The sequence below is a fragment of the Meleagris gallopavo genome, chromosome 5 (genome assembly GCF_905368555.1).
Source record: "Meleagris gallopavo chromosome 5, MGAL_WU_HG_1.1, whole genome shotgun sequence".
Classification (NCBI taxonomy): Eukaryota; Metazoa; Chordata; class Aves; order Galliformes; family Phasianidae; genus Meleagris; species Meleagris gallopavo.
The window spans coordinates 27,335,465-27,354,982 of record NC_139408.1 but is presented as its reverse complement, the minus strand read 5'-3'; the positions used below and the strand labels follow the sequence as shown (position 1 = coordinate 27,354,982).

Sequence of the window (19,518 nt, the reverse complement as noted above, 5' to 3'; positions counted from 1 at the left end):
GACTGTCTTGTGTCTGATGGGGGTCTGGCTTGTATGTGAGATGGTTACCTAATGCAACTATTAATAGTTCAATAGCTGTTTGGATCGATTTTTGCCCTTTGGGCTTTTGATAAAAACAAGTCTAAATAGCTAGATTTTTGTGGTTACATAGTATAGATTTGCTGCTAGCTTTCTGTAGATCCCGAAAGATGTTTTGCTTTGTATTATTAGGATACCTTTAGTCTTCATACCATGATGTTGTGTTGTATCAAAACTGCCTCTACCTGTTGAAGAGAGGATGCTGGAATTTTTGGGACTTATTCAGGAGTGCACTGTGTATACTATGAGGGACATGGTGGTCTTGTTTGAATAAAGTATTCATGGATAAGATCAGCCATGGTTACTAGCCAACTTCGTTGCAAAATCCAAAATTACGTGCACCTGTAGACTGTAGATTAGGCCCCAGATGTCAGAAACATCACATGTAGTTCAGTCTCCTGGTTGCCAGCTACCAGCCTGAGAATGAATTTTCTTTAAAAGGCAGCTTTTCTGAGCTGCAGTGAAACTGTCTTAAATTTGAAGGCATTTAAAATAAAATTTTTAAACAGCTTGGCTTTTTGAAAGATCATCCTGTTGTTTTTTTTTTGTTTGTTTTTTGTTTTTTCTCCCCCACCTTACCTATGGAAGGGGAGAAGGTATTCTGTAGTCTGAGATGTAAAACTGGAATGCAGTAATGACATTCTGTTTTGTAACCTTAGTGTTTGATAATTCTGAGAACATTTTTAAGAAAAGAGAAGAAAAAGTACGTCTTATGTTTGGGGTGAGCCATTTGGCAGCTACTTTTTAATGCTTGGCACTTATGTAATATTTTATATTTTATATTTAATACAGCAAAAATAGCAAGGTGAAGTAATCCCACTGAAATCACATGTTGTTGCAAACATTATAAAAATACCAGCCTGTGGAGTGAAAAAGAGAAAGATTGACAGTCTTTTTTAAAAACAAATGGGTAAATGTTGATATTAAAGGCACTATTCTTACTGGAACTGATCTGTGAAACAACAGACAAAAAAGATAGCAGCATACACATACCTCTCCTGCCTGTGCAGTAGAGATGATTATTCCAAGTCAAGACTATAAAGAGGTCTGGCACGACCCTTGGAAATCAATGAAGGAGGATGGGAGAAATTATTAGTGCTGTGTGTTCATGAAGAGGAAAAATATTTGCCACCTTCCCTGTGCTTCTTCAGCAACAATTTCTGAAATGATGCCTCTTGAGCAAAAGGTTGAATTGTGAAAGAGGATGTTGCAACAGTGATGAGCTCTTAAACTCTGTTGTAGTGGTGATGTGCTACACAATGTGATCGACTGTGTGAAAGGAGAGTTTGCTCTGTAAAGACCTGTTAAAATTGGTAGAAAAGGTAGAGGCACTTCATGTTTATACCATCTTCTCCTTATGTTGAGGGCTTGGTTTTGTGTGCATTAGGCGAATTGAAAAGGGATTGGAGATGACAATCCTCTACCTGGACTCCTAGCATCTTCATGTTAGAAGGGTACCACGAAAGGTTTGTTCCTACCATCATAGTGAAGCATGCAGTTTCAGTTATGTAGGTACTGCTGTGCATGAGGGTTAAGTGCGCAAGCACTGATGTGGATGCTATGTGGAAGTGCTTTACATTTCTTTTTTGTAATAATGTCCTATGTCATGCCAAGCAAGATTAGTCTTCTGGGCTTGAACCTGAAATCTGCAGGTGATGGTTAAATATTCCAGTTAATAGCATTGCCAGTGCTTCTTCTCCAGGAGAAGTAACTAGCACGTAACTTGCAAACCTGTCCTCCAGTGGAGTTGTGCAAACAGAGTCTGGCTGTCTGGTCACTTTTGCATCCAAAATTTGATGCCTTCATGTTAATATCAAGACTAACTTAACCAGCAAACAAACAAAATAAAGCCTACTACTGCTTCTCAAAATTCAGTGTAAATTTAAGACAGTCTTTACACTGTAATAATCTTAGTCTTTTTTGAGTTCATCTTGGGTCTACCTGAGATCAAAGGCCCACTTGCTGAGGGCGTTGTGCAAACCACTGGCAAACAAGTTACAGTGTAAACATGGGAGTTACATAGGGTCAGTGGGGATACAAGGTCATAGGAAGGTGGGTTGTTGGTCAATGGCAGAACTGATGCAGGCCTTCTTGCTTTGTAACCCAGCGCTTAAGCTACAGATATCTGTGCTGAATATTTTGCTGCAAATATTGATTTATTTTTTTTTTTTCTTTTCCCCCGAACAGAAAGGGGCTGATTTCCATAATTTCATAAGACTTTTTAAATACTTACTGGGGAGTGTGTTAATATGATACGTTTAAAATGAAATTGCATAGACAATATTAGCAAACCTGAATCTTAGTCTCTTGAGTCATCAGTTGTATGAAGTTCTCATCTTGAACACTTTTTTTACACTTAAAATCTTTCAGTCTGTGGATTTCTGTGAAAAGAAAGGAAGTGCTGATCCCTGTCAATCCCATAGAAACAGATGCTTGCTGTTTTCCTCCTTTACAGTCTGAACAGCAGTACTGTTAAACATTGTGCTTTTGAATATAAACACAGAGTCAATCTATATCTCTATGGGACAGAACTCTCTTTTTTGACCCATCAGTCAGTCTTATCTGGGCCTACATTCTGTAAAGGTGCACTAGAGCTGGAAGGGTTTAAGGTCATGCTACATGCAGCCATCAGCTGAAATAAGTGCAGAACTGAATTTTTAATCCCTTCAAGCTCAGTTCACAGAGTCACATTTTTTCTTGCTGGCAGAGTAGCCGGTATGAGGTGGTATGCATTCTTAGCTATAAGCTATGGGACTAGAGGTAGAAGATGGGTTTCAGTAAACCACAGGCAGTGACACATCTACTTTGTCTGGATGACATGAAGGTGAAAGCTTAGCTGGTTAACTGGTTATTTAGGCATCTAACTGGGAGAATTGCTGAGAGAATCTTTGCTGGGGCCATCCCTGCTTTCACATTGTTCACGTCTCAGCTTAAATTATTTGACTTATGCTCAGTTACAGGCTGTTAACAGTTGAACAAACACAACTTCCTCCAGAAGGACCTTTCACTGTGTAAATATTATGCATGGAAGAAGCCTGTAATGTAGATGACCGTAATGCTGCTACCAAGAGGAATTAGGCAGCTCTTCATTAATTGTTTCAAAGTTTGATGTAGATTTGTATTTAGGAGTCATCACTGCTAACTCCACAGCTGCTTTTTTTAATGTGCAGATAATGGTTGTTAATGTCTTTTTTTTTTTTTTTTCTTTTCCCCTTCCTCTCAGTTGTATTGTGCATCTGGTAGCTATGAAGAATCCAAATGGCTATTTGCAATCTAAGTGGGGTTTGCTTCTCTTTTTGTAGATGCTGGCCAAAGCAAGTGTCGATTAGAGAGAGCTCAAGCACTGGAACAGGCAAAGAAACCCCAGGAAGCAGTCTTCATCCCAGAATGCAATGAGGATGGGTCATTCACGCAGGTAAAGTTTTTATTGCCTTCCTTCAGGCAGGCTCTTAGTGACTGCAAGGGATTTACTGTTAAGATATGAGCCAAGTGAGGATGGCAATGTGGGTACACAGCTTGATTACTAAGGTGAAAGTGCTGAAAGCTGAGGACTTTAACCAGTAGGAAACTTTGATTCAGTCACTGTATCTTAAGACACATGTATATGTGATGTCATCTACCTCCATTGTAACACAGAAGCAAATCAACTAAGCTGGAAGTTGCTGGGAAGACCAAGTTTTCTCATAAAATGAGCTGGAAAGTGCATTTTAGCTCAGATAGTACAGGGTGAACCAAGCTCACTCTACTTTTACCTGTGCTTCATCTATCTCAGCATAAGAGTGGTCTACTGAGCCTCTTCTCTCTGTATGGCACTTGTTGACTTCTTATTTTTTGCCCTATTGTGGCTTGAGGATCTAGAAAGGAAGTGATGAGAATTGTTTAGGGTTTCTGATTCTTAAGTGGTTACTTGCTGAAAACTAGGTGGTGTGCTGGGTTAGTAGATTGTTTCATAACATTGCTTCTCTTGAGAAAGTTATCCTGAGCATGGCTAGCAGGAGAGGCTCATTGTTTGTTGGCCTTTAATATCTATGCAAAATCAGTAGTCAATAGTGATCACTGAAAATCTTTCACAAATAATTCAACTGGGAGAGGTCCTGCAGGCTCCCAAAGAAGTTGGAATAGTTGTGGCGAAAGCAAAGCGCTCTTGAAGGAAATTTGGAGAGGAAGAGTGGTCTGCTAATCATAAAACGGTTTGGGTTGGAAGGGATCTGAAGGATCACTGGGACACCTTTCGCTTTGATGAGGCTGCTCAAAGCCCCTTTGATCAGGTTGCTCAAAGCCCCATCCAACCTCGCCTTGAACGCTTCCAGTGATGGGACGCTGCCAATGCAGGGTAGAAATGTGCATCATTATTTGGTTCTGTTACCACTGGCATTTTGAGTAGTGTTCTAGTGCTGACTGAACTGGATGTTAAAAATGGTTCATGTGCTGTTCCCTGGCAGATAGGAAATGTAAGATGTTTGCTCACCGTGGCAGATCTCAAAAACCCAAATTCTGCATCCTTGGTGGGTTTGTGAGCTTGGGTAAATCACACAACATTTTGTCATAGCTTCCCTATGTCTAGCACTGTTCTAGATATCTCGTGTCTGAAAAATCTGAGGATTTGGTAGTTGTTGTTTGCAAAGTCTTTGGAGGGTTTAAAAAAAATCCAAAATAAAATCAATATTGGCTTCAAAAAGATGAGAAGCTCAGAAAGCTTTGGGGCTGGTTCAAACACTTTGCAATGCCTGGGGAAAAAGGAGAGGAAAGATTTTTTTGTGATAACCCATGAAAAGTCTGTATTCCCTCTTAGCCTTACCCTCCCATTATCCGTTGCGTGGGAGTGTTCTTGTTTTGTTGTTGGGTTGTTCTTTTTTTTCATGGTGAAGTGGGGAAAGTTTTATCCATCTTGCCAACTCTGCATACTTCTTTGGAGCAGCATCATATTGATGTGCAGCATGGAACATCTTAGGAAGCTGGGAGTAAGAGATATGGCCGCGGTTTCTTAAAATCTGACTGCAGTCTTAACCAGTTGTTGAAGTTGGATTTTGTGCAGAGTTGCTCCGGTTATGTTGGCACTGGAATGGAATACTTATAAAAACCTAGCATAGCAGCCAACTGATTGTTGCGTGTTGAACTTCATAGTTCAAGAAGAAAGGAGTAAGGAAAGCTGACTTGTCAGTGTTTGTCAGCTGTCCATCAGCCTCTTGGAGATTAAAGTAGGTAGGAGATGCAAGTAATTCTTAATAAGCTAGAATGAGGGCAAAGTTGATAAAGCTTTATTTTAGACAGGCTTAGCTGGTAGATGGGTGCTGGCATCTGGACTGTGGAGCAGTTACTGGGTCTCTTTTCTGCACATTCCCTGGCCAGTGTGGTTGCCAGTGTTCTCAGTAGAGCAGCAGCATGAAACTGCTTAGAAAAAAATGTGTATTCTGATCTGATGACCAAGTGATGTTTCACATTCTTCCTTTATTTAGTTCTATCTGCTGTGAACATGAAAATTCTTTTGTTTTACCTGGCATGTGGAGGAAAGCCCATGATCCTTTTGCAATTGGCGTTAACTGAAATTCATATCATTCCTTGGATCTTAACGCCCTGTGTTCCACATACCTCAGGAGCAAGCTTCATCGGTCGTATTGCAACATTTAAGGTTGTTGTCCCTGCTGAAGATGTGAATGAAAAACAATGGCTGAGGAAACTAACTGGTTTCAATCTGCATTTGAGCCAAACATTTTAGCTTCTGGTTCAAATTAATTTAACTTGATTTTAAAAGCATGATTAAAAAGTAGAATTTTGGTAAACAGCATAAACGCTTTTGCTTCCAGCTGCTCACAAATAGATCTGGTATGTTGGAGGTTGCTTGGACACTGCATCTCTTTAGCAGAAAATTGGCACCCCCAGGTTCTGCTCTGCAGAAGAGCTGTGTAGGCTGGTTCTTCAAGTGCCTGGGGCTTTGTAGAAGTCAGATCTGTGATGTTATTAGTTTATTCTGGTTCAATACCCTCTGAGTAGCTCCATCCAAACTCCAGAATCTCATCTGGGAAGCTTACAACAGAGTAGCATCTCTCAGTGATGTTTTAGGAGAAATATCCGCTAAGATCTTCAGCTTTGGATCCCTGTCCCAGTAAGAATCTAACCAGTTACACGCATTTCAGGGTATACCCTGTACTTGGAGTTGCTTTGGGAAGATTTTTCAGCAATTTCATCCCTGTCATGTAACTTTTATTGCAGACATATTTAAGGTGAAAGAAGAGTTTTGATGAGAGGGATAAAATATGCGTGTCTGTACATAGAATATCAGATGTCTTGCTTGTTACAGCACTTGCAGATCTTAAGCTGAGCCTCTTCCTTGTAGATATATACATAACATGTAGATGTTCAGGCCAACATTGCTGTCCTTGCCATCAGACTTCAAACTATCTGTTTTGTTTCATTATTGAATTTCATGAGACAGAAGCAGCACAGGTTTGGAAACTGCTTTTGGTAGTGCTAACAGTATGTTCACAGAATCTACTTGATCTTTACCAGATTGAGCTGTTGACTTTGTTTCATCATCATCCTCTTGATTAGAAACCAAACTGCTATCATATGTTGCACTATGAGTGAATGCAGAAAACAGTGCTCAGTGAGGCTTTTTGAGGCAGCTCATGTCTACACTTTCTAGCTCCTTGAATTTCAAGCAGAACAAAGCTGATTGAGTTTGGGGGATGGATCTACCACACTTTGGATGAATCTGTAGGCTCAGGAACCAGGGCATAGCTGTTCTGGTGTTCTGCCCCCTGCAATGTGTGCTGCATAGCGAGCAGCTGGCAAGGGGACCTTGCTTGTCTTAGTTCCTCCTGCTCTCCTGCAGATGAACTGGCTCAAAGACCAAACGGTTGGTTGTAGTAACAGTGATAGAAGGGAGGAGGGCAAAGACTTTGCTTAGATTTATGTTTAAACACTTTGAAGGTGTCCTGTGTGTCTTACGTGCGCTCCTATAGACTCCTTTCACAGCCTGCAAAATCTATACTGAAAAGAAATATTGCCACCACTTGTATTGATGGATGTCCGATTTTCCTAGTCAGAGCTGCATATAATGAATTTTGTGTACTGCAAGAAGGGGAGCAGCCACCTGTTAATTCCTTATTTTTCATAATTGTACCTGTGCACCATGTCCATTGCTTCCCTTATTCTAGGAGTCCGTGTATTGCCAAGACTTATCAAGCCTCTCTTTTAGTACTGCTTGTACATCTAAAAATGTAATGTGGATGTTCAGTGTGGAAGAGGTGGTGGCATTGAAGGCACAATAGAAATGACTGTATAAAGGGGTAGACCAGGTGAATTACTCTGGAAAGTGCAGTAAGGCTATTTCTCCATGTTCCAGTCACTGTGTGAGGTATATTACTTATATAACAAAAGCTCTCAGTGATTAATCAATAGTAATATAAGCAGGCAGATAAAATTTGAGTTGTTCAGAACATAAGGATGCTTGTTTGATAGGAGTAATTTGATTAATTGTACAGAACTGAGGTCATGTACTGTTGTGCAGAATTGGACGTGGCTAAAACCAGTTTCAGTTCCCAAGACTGGCTCTCTCCTTTTTGTTGTTATGCTGTGTTTTGCATAAATGCCATTCTCTTTCCATGCGGCACTTAACCTGCTGTGATCTGTTCTTCATAAACAACAGGCTCTATTGGGTAATCTGCGCACTTTCTTTTGCTGCCTAGTGCCATTGGGCTTGTTGCCATGGGTTGAGAGAGACTTGCATTCTTCATAGTTTTCCCCCAAGCAGTTTTTTTTTTTTTTTTTTAGAAAAGGTTGCTGAGCTTTTAAACAGAATCTGTTTCAGACAAATGAACATGAATAATCTTAACCTTACTCTGAGGATATAGTCTTGTGTGGCTTTTTGTGATGTCTTGCTGTTTTGCCACCTCCTTCCACTGTTTAGCTTTGTTTTTTTCCTTTCAAGTCTGCCTGTGAGCGGCTGAGATATATATATTTATGGCATTTCTTCAAGGAAGAACCAGTCTAGAGAGTAAAGGAAAAGGTTTTTAAAACATGAGTGGGAAACCTTATGGAAAGTGACAGTATAAGATCATTCATCCTTAATATTAAGAGTCACTTTTCGCTTCTGAAAGGATTAATGTGACTAGCTGGGGATTGCTCTCCTGCTTAAAGTGATATCTGTGCAGAGTGTGTCTGCTGGCAGTACTCTTGAACATGGCTGACGTGCTTTTGTCACAGATCACTTTTCCCTAATTATATTAAAAGTGAAATTGCCGTGAAACAAATGTTTCCTGAACCGTGCATAGATGTGAGAGAAGGTGCTGCAGAAAGCTTTGGTGGGAATATGGGAATGTGTCTGGACAATGTCATTTGGGAAGAGTTAATGTGAGTAGGGAACAGAAAAAGTGATGAGAACAGTTTAAGGGACTGAAATCCCAAAGAAGCTCAAACTTAAGTTGTAGGCTGGTTGCTCCCTAAAGCTGTCAGTAAAAGAAAGGCAGGCTTCTGACAGTAGTCAGCTGACAGCCTGGAAGAAAGAAGGACACAGTCCAGGTCTAAGCAATCCTGCGAGATATTTAAACCAGAGCAGAGGTGGGGAAAGGAGAAATAACCAGCCCCTTGATTCACCTTTCTCAAAAGGCTGAGAAGGGAGGATGTGGCTTGCTTGTTAAGGAGTTGAAGACTGCTTGGGAGTCTGATTCTGGCATTGCTGCTGAGGTGCAGAAGAAACCCAAACAGTGGTGGCTTTTTCCCTCAGGAATTAAGAGGCGGAGATGTCTGCAGTGACCGTGTTTTGATGCTTTCATATTGTAATGAACGTGATGAAGGCAGGTGTTCATTCATGCTGCCAGTGGCTAGAGTGGTAGCTGCTGTTTAATTTCACACATTGTGATGGCACAGGGGAATGAGGAGCTGCTGCCACACTCTTAATGGGCAAGAGAGCGATTTTTGTTAGGCTTATATCTCGAGCTTTTCGTTGTTTGGTTGAGGCACAGCTAAGGTGGCATATCTCTCACCCCAGCAGTATGAAAAGGGTGTTGTCTTGTATATTCAGGGATGCAGATGCTCACAGGGCTTTAAATGCAGTTCAATTTTTATTTTTTATTTATTTATTTTTATTTATTTATTTATTTTGAAAGCATAGCTGTTAGTGGGGAATCTGGAAGACCTCTGATTTTCAGATTTTATTTCTCTGGCTCCCTCTTATGTAACTTTAAATGTTTAGCTGTTGGACAGGTGTACGGCAGCTGAAGATGTCTAGCTTTCAGTAACTAGCCTTTCCTGCAGCACTGAGCATTCTGGAGCTTGGTTAGTTATTTTGTTTGTAGAAATGATGTCTTTTTTTATGTGTCACAGCATAGTCAGCTTTAGAAGATTAATAAGAGGGGAAAAAAAAAGAGGAGTAAACTCACTTTTGGTATAACCCAGATGAGAAACTCATAGCCAAAGATTAGATTTGTGCAGTAAACCTGTGTCATTTCTACTCTTCTGACTGAAACTTTAAGAAGTATTTAAAAAATCTTGTTACTGTAGGAGTAAGATTAGATTGAGGATGAACTTCAAGTAGAAAATTTTAATGTGAAACACAACTCTAGCCTAAGATCATTGGAAACTCATTGAAAAAAATGAAAAATAAAACAAAACACAATTGAATCTCAAAGGTTCCTTGCTGTTAGGAACTCTGGAACAATTAATGCTTTACAATGTCTTATTTGTCTACGACAATGCTTAGGAAGGTGCTGGATCAGCTTATTGCCTTTCCATTTTTCAAAGTTACAGCACTGCTGTGTAATTGATGAAGACTATTCCAGTTTTTGTTGTTTGCTTTCACAGCCTTTAAGCTATAAACTCTCTAGTCTGTAGGCCAATATTCTTATAACATCTTAATGTGCTGAGACCTTTCCAGGTATCATTATGAAAGGCAACATCTCTTCATGAACACATTCAGGAAAGCCAACTGAGGTAAATTTTTGAGGTTTATGGAGTATGTTTTTCATAGTTGTCTGTCTTTAGTAATGAAAAGACACAGGCTGAGTTTTCATTGCTTCTTCTGACCATTGTAGGGAAGTCATTGTGTGCTATAGTAAAATACATGGTTGGTGTGAAAGTGCTGTCAGTTTGAGATTTTTTTTTTTTATTTTTTATTCTTTTTTCTTGTGGAAAGGTGCTATCTGATGCCAGTACAGAGAGGACCAGGTTTCATTTTAGTTATTCACAACATTTCTTTTGCCTGTATTACTGTAATATCCTTGAATTGCATAAATGATTGGTATGCAATAGGTAACTTTCCAGTGGAGTAAGGTGCATAACATACTCTCAGTTGCAGTATCTGTCTTATATCTGTCAGTACACCTTTTGGACTTCTCTACCATCAATCTGTTATTTTCTGAAGGTTTGACTATAGGACTTTCAATTCACTTGAATTAAAAAAAAAAATGCTAGCTATATTAGGAGTTTTAGAACAAATGATGCTCTCACATTCTCATGTTAAAAAAGAAAAAATAGAAATCAAAGAAGAGAAAGAGACATTTTAATAGAAATTAAAAAACCCAACAATGTTCATTGTACCTTTGTTTGAAAACACCTGAGTTGGGATGTCCAGTTCTGAAAAACTGATGCAAAATGCAGACACTTCTATAGTATAAAGTGTAATGATCTTGCTCTTTTTTACTATTAGGTCTCAGATGTAAAGCCAACATCTCGTGCTGTTGGGAATGCAATGATGTGCATAAGATCAGCAAAGATAAACATTAAACATGGAAATCCAAGCATTTCTATTCTGTGTATATTAAATATATTCATAATGCTTTTGAATAATTTGCGTTATTTTTGTTTTATTTTTGAGAGAATAAAAAAGAAAGTGTGCAGATAGCAGCAAGAGTGAATTTAGTAATGTGGGTACATGAGAGTATTGTTGATTTTGGCTGCTAAATGTGAATTTGCTTGAGGCAAAATGATTGCTTTGTGCTTTAGTAAAATCCAAGATAAACACGTGGTACTGTGGCATAATTGCTCTTAGATCATGTTTTATGTGATACTCAAAGCCTCTTAAAAAGACCATCGTTAAGTCTCTGAACAAACTCCGCTACCTTAGGGAATCAGAGCCAGCTGTCAGCAAGAGGGGGAATAACTGCTCTAGTTCTGAAGGATCCCTAATGAAGGGAATGGTGCAAATACCTTATCGCTCTTCTGTTCTCTGGGGAGTACTGAAAAGGGAAATCAACTTCAGTGAACTTCCTTGGAGAAGGCAGAGAATGGACAGAATTCAGCTTAAAAACAAAATTAAAAGGTTTCTGAAGTGATTCAATTTCAAGGCTTTATCAGAACTCTATGATAGAGCCATCTCTAGGGCTTATATTAGTGTAAGAACTGCTCTACCATTCTAGGATGCTGATATTACTGATGCACAGACTTGGCCACAACTGAAAGTGCGTTTGCTAGGAAGCATTTTGAAAACTGATAGTATTTACACAGATGCCTGTATGATGATCGTTTACTTTTGTCTGAAGAGAAATTTCAAATGGCATCCTCAATTTTATCTAAATGCAGATTCACTGTGTGAAAGGTGAGGCAAAAGATGTAATGAGATTTATTTAGCTGGATGAAATTACAGCGCCACAGGACTAATATCTGCACAGACATCACTAAGACTGCACCTTAGACCAGGATTTCTTTTCTCACATACGAACAAGACATTCTGGTGTCCTTCCACAGTTATGGAAAGAGCTAGGGAATTCTAAATGTTAAGTTCAGATGCAGAGGTTTAAACGTGAGGTAGCTGAATCTTGTGCTGTGCACCTTTTGGCTCATGCATCCGTCATCAAATGTTCTGAAATTCTTGTCAATAGTCAAAGCTCCTGCTGCTTGAGTTGACATAGTAACAAGAGTGAGCTCAAATCTGTCTGGAGAAAGTTTGTTAATATATTAAGTGAAATGTTGTGTTTTTCTAGCTGTGTTTACTGAACAAAATGCTCTCCCAACTCCCACAGAGCACTGCTCTCATGCAGTGGCTGTGGAAGTGGGCTGAGGTGGCCTTTTCTCATTCCAGCTGGGATGCAATGGGACTCCAAGGAGAGATTATTTAATAATGAATAGTAAACAACATTTAGCAAAGGGTGGGATGAGCTGAGGCATGATTGCTGCGTACCCAAAGTGAAGTGTTCTCAGCTGAGTTTCTGTAACTTCTGTTACCTCCTGAATTGCAGCTAAAGGAGTAGGAAAAATAGCCCTTCTTTGGAGAGGGAGGTGGGAGGAGAAAGTCTTGGTCAAAAAAAAAATAAATGTGTCCACCAAACAATACTCTTCTTTGTGACTTCCTTGCTCTGAAGTATCTCCTTGTGATGCTTCAGGGCTGGGACTTCCTCTGAAATGTGATTTGTAATAGCAGTGGTGGGTGAGAGAGTGAGAAATGAAATGCCTGCTCTTTGCTTTATCAAACAGGTGCAGTGCCATACCTACACTGGATACTGCTGGTGTGTGACACCTGATGGCAAGCCTATTAGTGGCTCTTCTGTACAGAACAAAACTCCTGTATGTTCAGGTACTGTGGGAGTGGCTTCAACAAATACCTTTTTGATAACTAAAGGGGCATGGGGTGGGCATGTCCTGTTCAGAGTGCTTAATCTTTTCAGGTGACTCAGCCAGTTTACCCCATTTATAACTACAATTGTTGCTTGTATCTCCCTGTTTGCTTGCTGGCTTTTGGAACCCTCAAGGAAGCTTGGGCTGTGGCATTTCTACCTGGCACCAAAGGTACTTAGCACTCTTGAAAGGCTCACTGAGAAAAGTCTCCAAGGTAACAGAGTGGAAGCAAGGCTTGTGGTTGCTGAGGCACAAGCTGCAGTATTACTATGTACACCAAAAACAGAAGTCCCCATGGCAGATGGGATAACTCCTATTCCATAATCTGTACTTAAAAGAAATGGCTCTCAGATTGCACTGAATTGGGTTATGGAGTCATGTTGCCTTCAGAGGTTGGCAGAAATGCACTCAGACTTCACAAATCATCATTTTCTGTACTTAAAGCAAACTAAAGTTTTGTTTCTCCCCACAATTCAGTACAGCAACCCACAGCTCAAATGGAGTGGGGCTGGAGGAGGGCTTCGGATTTTCATATGCCCAAATTCCTGGTTTAGATTTTAGCTTTATGGGCTGTGAGCAGAGCTGCAGTGCCATTGCAAATACTAGGCACAGGGAGAGATGTGAAGCTGGTTTCTGCAGTTTGGAAGAATTCAGAAATGACGCTAGAATGATGACCCATTGCCCCACAAAAGAAAAGAAAGTAGGCATAGGCTTGTCTAACATGTTAAGTAATCCCATGTAGGAACTGTTGCCTTTGGCTTCATGCTGGACAGTTTGCACCTCGCAGCTTTTTGATGCATTTCTGCTCTCACGTCTTGCAGAATTTGCCCATTAGGTGGGAGGATGGTAGCAGTCAAACCTTTCTTTTTAATCCTCCTCACCTTTTTCAGCATCTTCTTGATTGTAGGATGTGTTGTGGTGATAAGCAAACATAGTGACTTGCATGAGTTGTTGAGTGTGGAGATTGCTTGACCCACTGGACCACAGATATGTAGCTTGAGGGGATGTTTGGTGTTTCACATGTACATGGAAAGAAAGTAAGATCTATACAGAAATTTGGCTTTTGTCTGCCATTCCAGATCTGGCAGAGCACGTTTTAGAATATGTTTTATTCATCTGTTCACTTATTCTTGAGCTGTTTATAAAATTGCATTACTAGTAATCTAGAGTCACTGTGTTTCATAGGACACTGTAAGTTAGTCTATGGCTACTAGTATTGTGTAACTGATTTCTTCTTGTAATTTGACAGTAGACCTGTGGTAAACTGGTCTGCAAGTTCAAGTGCCTAGGCAATAAAGTTTAGGGCTTGTCTTGACTGGACTCTCAGTGCTGTCAAATCTACCTCCTTGAAACTAACTTTAGATCTATGTTTCCTGAAGGGATAGTAGTCACTGGAACTGTTTGCTAATGGTGCATGGAAGAATCAGTTTCCTAAAACTGTTTGACAAAAAAAGAAATGCTTGCTGTGGATTTTTACACTTTTGTAATAGATAAGAAAGCCTTAATTATCTGCTCAAGTTTTAGTGAAAAATTCACAATGAAGCACAAAAACTGTAGAAACAAGTGCAGAATCATATATATTATGTGAAATTTTAATTGTATATTTAGCTATACAGGATGTGTCCTATTCAAGTACCTGCTGTACCTTATCTAATGTCTCTTTTCAAATGCCTGTGGATGTTCAAAGCTTAGTTGAAATCAGTTTTCTGGAAATTGTCCCTCTTAATCCCTTTCCTTTAGAACACTGCCCCTTGCATCCCCTGCATGCTCTCCCCACCTGTTTGTGATTTATTCTTCTTGATGTTTGCAAACCAAAGAAGTGACTCTTATTGATCTTTCCTTCTTGTCCTTGGATTTATTCCAGGTTTCTTACTAGTGCATTGCTGTGTTAAACTCTTTCAAATCACTGGATCCAAATACTAAAGATCTCTTGTTTACCCACATCCTAATTTCACAACGTTAATGCATAAAACTTCCTTATGCTGTCCCAGTTGGTTGAAGCCACAGGATCTCTCAATTGTAAACCAAGCCGTTGGCAAGTAAAACAGATGATTTTTAGATTGAGAAATTGACTGTTTTCAGGTAATATGACATGTTCTGTGTGATTCTTCAGTATCTAAAAATGTTTTTTTTTTTTTCCGCTTTAGGTTCTGTAACTGATAAACCATCAAGCCAGGGTAACTCAGGGAGGAAAGGTGAGTGGAGTCCTGTGCTTCAGCAAGTTGTTTTGTAATAGCAAATAGTTCCCCAGCCAAGTCTGTTGAGATAACTTAGAACCTGGGTTTCAAAACAGCTCTATATGTAGGAGGCTTACATGCTTTTAGACCTCCCCCTACAGTAGGAGAAATAAGATGACAGTCTGTTTATGCATTACTCGATGGATGAAAAACTGTTTACTCTTCTCTGTATTTGTCAGCTGAGAAATGGTAAATGAAAGCAGAGCTTCCCAAAGAGACAGCAATATGGGATAGCGTTTGTTTGTTTGCCTTGATGTTGGCTGTAAGTGTTTCTCAGTAAAATCCCTAGAGATTAGGGATACACTTGCAGTCATGACTGTGACCTTATATGTACTGTAAAGGTGTATGGGTTGGTTGTGGTTGTTTTTTTTTGTTTTTGTTTTTTTTAACAGATCTGCATAAAACCTTCTGGCCTTATTGGAGCAGAGCTACATTAAAACTCATCTGCTCTTGTAAACCTTACTCTTTTGTGTATTAAGAAGTGGCCATCCTTCCTTTCACTGCTTTCTTTACTCCTTACTTCTTCTGGCAGGGCGCTGGATTTGTCACTGTTCTTCTCATTTGTGTACTAGTAGGCCTTCCCTGTGTCCTCTGATTTATGTCCACTGATATAGTCACGGGATGAATGGCTACTAGAGCATACATTGATGAGCAGTCAAGTTTGTCTTTAGGTGTCCTACATGCTGTTTTTCAATCCATTTTCTCCTTAACCCCCCTGCTCATAGTCAACTTTTTAGCTTCCCCTTACAGTAGAAAAACTGTGTTGAGTGCAATCTCCCTCCTATGGCGAGAATAAAGACAGTTTTGTGGGAGTAGTTCCTGTTTAGATATATGAAGCAGGGTTGTTACTGCTAACTCTAAATCAATTACTCCTAAGACTTAAACGTGCAGGAAAATGCCTACCTGGGTGCCTAATTTTAATTTGAAAAACATTTCTGTTCTGGGACTGTTATCACTTAACAGGAATTGTTATGCTCAGAGCAATGACGCATTTTGAATATATCTGCTCTCCAGTCTATTTGTTGTTTATGGGAGCTCAGGAAAAGGTAAGGAAAAGAAAGAGGCAAAAAAACCTGTTAATTTAAGACTGAAGGCTAAAGACTGAAGGCTTCTTACTTCAGATAAAGATGTAAACCTGTAATTATCTATTAAACCTCACGGCCTGTGTAACTGCCACCTGAACATATTGTTATCATTCTATTAATACAACTATTGTTAGTCTGGCCTGAAGTACAAGGAAATCAAGTAGCTCTTGCATTATTTTAGAGTGGGAGTTGTTTGTAGGCTTTCTACCTGAGTAGTCCTGGTTTGCTCATTTAGAATTAGAAGCAGCTGACATAGAAATTCATAAGAAACAGAAGCAAAGGGAAAAACATCTGAACTTTTTGGCTGGAATGTACAGAAGAACTATAAATGGAAGGAATTAATCTAAAATTTGTAACATAAATTGACTGTTCTGCGTGCTGCCTGTGGCATCCTATTTCGGGAATGTAAAGCATGATCACGTGGATGGAGAAATATCCTATGCAGTCAGTAGCTGTCAAGAAAATGAAAACATTTCCCTTTGGGCCAGCGTGCTTCAAGCAATCATGTAAACTTTACATCCTCTCCAGTTTTGAATGTATTCATCTGTTGGAAGCCTCCATATAAGCCTTTCTCCTCCATATTAGAAAAAATCCTTGTGAGCGATTATTACACAGTCTGTATAGATCTTCTGAAATTGAGAAAGCCTTCAGAAGCTGAAATAATTTGGTTTAAAATTTGAGGGAGTTTGCATTACTCTTTTGACTAGTGAAAAATGCCTACTCTAAAAATGAATTTGACTTTTTCATCAGCATTTCTTGACTGATGTTGTCATGATCCAAAATGGGATTTGTGGTAAGGAAACCTGAAACAGGCAGCCTGGCTTCCCTGAAGCATATTGTTCATTGGAGGTCTGGCTTCTTTAAAGGCTGGTGGCTAGCCAACATGGCTATAACCATTCATACTAGCTGAGTATTCAGAGTCTTTCTGTGAAAACTTCCCTTTGCAAGAATACAAAAAAGGCAGAATGAGGAGGAGTCTGGCAGAAACTGGATCAGTGATAATATCTGTATTGTAGAGGCACATTTTAGAAACTTCTGCATCCGTTTAGGCCGCTCTCTTTTGAATTAGCTTTTGGAATTTCCTCACTGCATGGAAGACTTCTCTCTACACCTCCAGTTCAGGGTTTCTGGATCAAAACTGTCACAGAATGGGCTCTCAGGAGGAAAAGGAATAGCTAAGACTCTCAGAGGTGATTTCCTTTGTCCTATTCATGCAGGAATGTAAAATATGGAGCTAATAAACTTTGTATAATGTTGGTGCCTTTCAAGGCTTTGGGGCAAAATAGTTATATTTTATATAGTTATATATTAATTGTCACCTCATAGCCTAAGCATATCTATCGGTACTGCCTGGGAAACAGTACAGGTGGATATGCTTAGGCTATTACGTGACAAATGAAAGGGAGGACTTTACAAGTGTGTTAGCTGTCATGTAGGAGAAAGAAAATAATGTTGGAAGGAGGTGGCTATCATAATACGTCTCTTTCTCCAAGTGCGTTGGCCTAGTTTCTAGAGGTCAGTAGGTATGATGGAGGCATGAGATGATGTAAAGTAATATGTCCTTCCTGTTTGCAGGGTGTTTCACTGCTGATAAAATGAAATGGCTTTATGGTCATTGGCTTGACATGTAGTTCCAGAAGTGGCTCTTGGGAACTTTCTTCAGAGAATCACAGAATGGCCAGGGTTGGAAGGGACCTTAAGGATCATGGATCTCCAACCCCCCTGCCACATGCAGGGCCACCAACCTCCCCATTTAATACTAGACCACTATAATAATAATAATACTAGACCCAGGGCCCCATCCATTCTGAGAGAACACGCAACAGTGCTGGAAAAACATCTGCTGTATTTTTAAATCTCATGCTCTAGTTGTCCATGTTTTCCTTGCTGCTTTTTCTGTATGATGTAGTACCAGTTATCCATGCAATTTGCCCTGTTAGGTAATTTAAATCAAATCAAGCTGGCACCAAACTTAAAACTTTAAAATAGCCAGTATTGATTTGTTTCATGTCTGTGAAATGCTCTGTTGTTGGAAGGCAGAGAAGAGCTGGGCGTGGGGAAGTGGTGACGTGTTCTTATATGGTAGCATGGAAGCCCGGGCTCTCCGGGGCTTGCAATTCAGACATTTACCACCATTTCTCCTGTGCTGAATTCAGTTTGCTTGAAAGTTTTATAAATAAGTTTGGTCCCTCTTATCCTTGATTATGTTAGGCTTGAGTGAGCCAGGTGTGAAGAAACAAGGCCACAGCAAGAATGCTGCAATATGGCTGATAGTACTGAAGGATGTGTGTCCTTTGTGGGCAGCTTCAAAAAATCTAGCTAATAGCAAGCTAATGTTTACAATGAGCACATGTGGAGTTTGCAGGACACTGAGCAGTGCATTCCTGTGCTGTGTTTTGAAGCAGCAGTTTGCAGTATGGTGTTAAGACTATTTCCGTGTATGATTGCAATGTTCAGTGTGACTATTTCCTTGGAAATAGAGACAGAATCTTTCTGCATCTGTGGAATTCACTAAAAAATGCCCAGCAAGTTATTAGTATCTGTAACTCTGAAACAAACGAAATGAAAGGTCTGCACTTGGTAAGAGAGTGTCATTTTGCACTCAGGATGATGCGGCAGGGTTTTCTGGGGCGGAGAGTGGGGTCGGAGAGAAGGCTGGCAATGAGTGGGGGAGGGGGAGAACAGTGAAAGAGGTGCCCAAACTTACCTGGTGTAAATTATAGGGGTTTTTTTTGCTGATGCAGGGTCACTTGAACCTTCTATTATTCAATTCCTATTCTTAAAGTAATGCTGGACTAGATCTGCTGTGCAGCATTCTTGCTAAGATGTACCTTGTTGGCTTGATTTTGCCTATTCTATATTGCCTGTGTCTGTGCCAGCAGACACTCCTCAAAAACAGCTGGCATTATCTATTTGATCAAATTCATTCCATTTGGGACTCTGTTTGCTTCTCGTTGGGAAAAAAAAAAAAAAAAAGGAAATTGTTTACTGGCTTCAGCTGTGGTGTTGTGGCAGCACTGGTCTGACCCTCTTTGACCTCTCATCCCTTTCATCTCTGAGGCCTAGTGCTCAGTGCCAAATGTTTCTCCCAAGTTGCAGCTCATCAGAGAGATGAACTGAATCTTGATAAGGTCTTTGTCCTTCCCCTGTCATTCATTGCCCTTTGGAGTAGGCTAAAACTCTCTGCTTCTTTACTTCCTTGCATGGTGCACTTTGCTGTTCTGTATCAAGGGAGATGTTTTCCAAATACTTCAGTCCATGCCCTTAGCAAGACAGATAGTAATGGAATAGTGCTGCCTCTCAAGCAGTGCTTGGTCTAGCAGTGCCCAGCTCTCTGTGCCCTGGTATCCTGACCCTCCAGCTGCCAAGCAACCCTTTCTGGGTTTGGGTACCAAGTTAAGGTACTCTATACTCTTCTGAAGTGGTCTGTTCTCTCTCATGGTAGACTGAGCAACCGTGAGGTGAAAAAGAGGGAGGAATTTCCATACCTAGGAGATAAGGAAGCCCATCCAGTCTGACACATGCTGTTCCTTCAGGCAGGTGGAATAAGTGTCCAGGATTTTTGTCAG

General features: G+C 40.1%; 1 protein-coding gene across 6 annotated transcripts in view; it reads left to right on the top strand.

Annotated features, from left to right (window-relative positions):
* The window catches only part of SMOC1 (SPARC related modular calcium binding 1), a 124,516-nt gene that overhangs the window by 44,341 nt on the left and 60,657 nt on the right, over positions 1 to 19,518 (top strand). For all 6 annotated transcript variants that reach the window (XM_085224939.1, XM_085224941.1, XM_085224937.1 and 3 more), the window contains exons 3-5: positions 3,381 to 3,493; positions 12,487 to 12,586; positions 14,775 to 14,822. In XM_085224939.1, the coding sequence (XP_085081065.1) occupies positions 3,381 to 3,493; positions 12,487 to 12,586; positions 14,775 to 14,822 (261 nt within the window). The remainder of the gene's footprint in view (positions 1 to 3,380; positions 3,494 to 12,486; positions 12,587 to 14,774; positions 14,823 to 19,518) is intronic.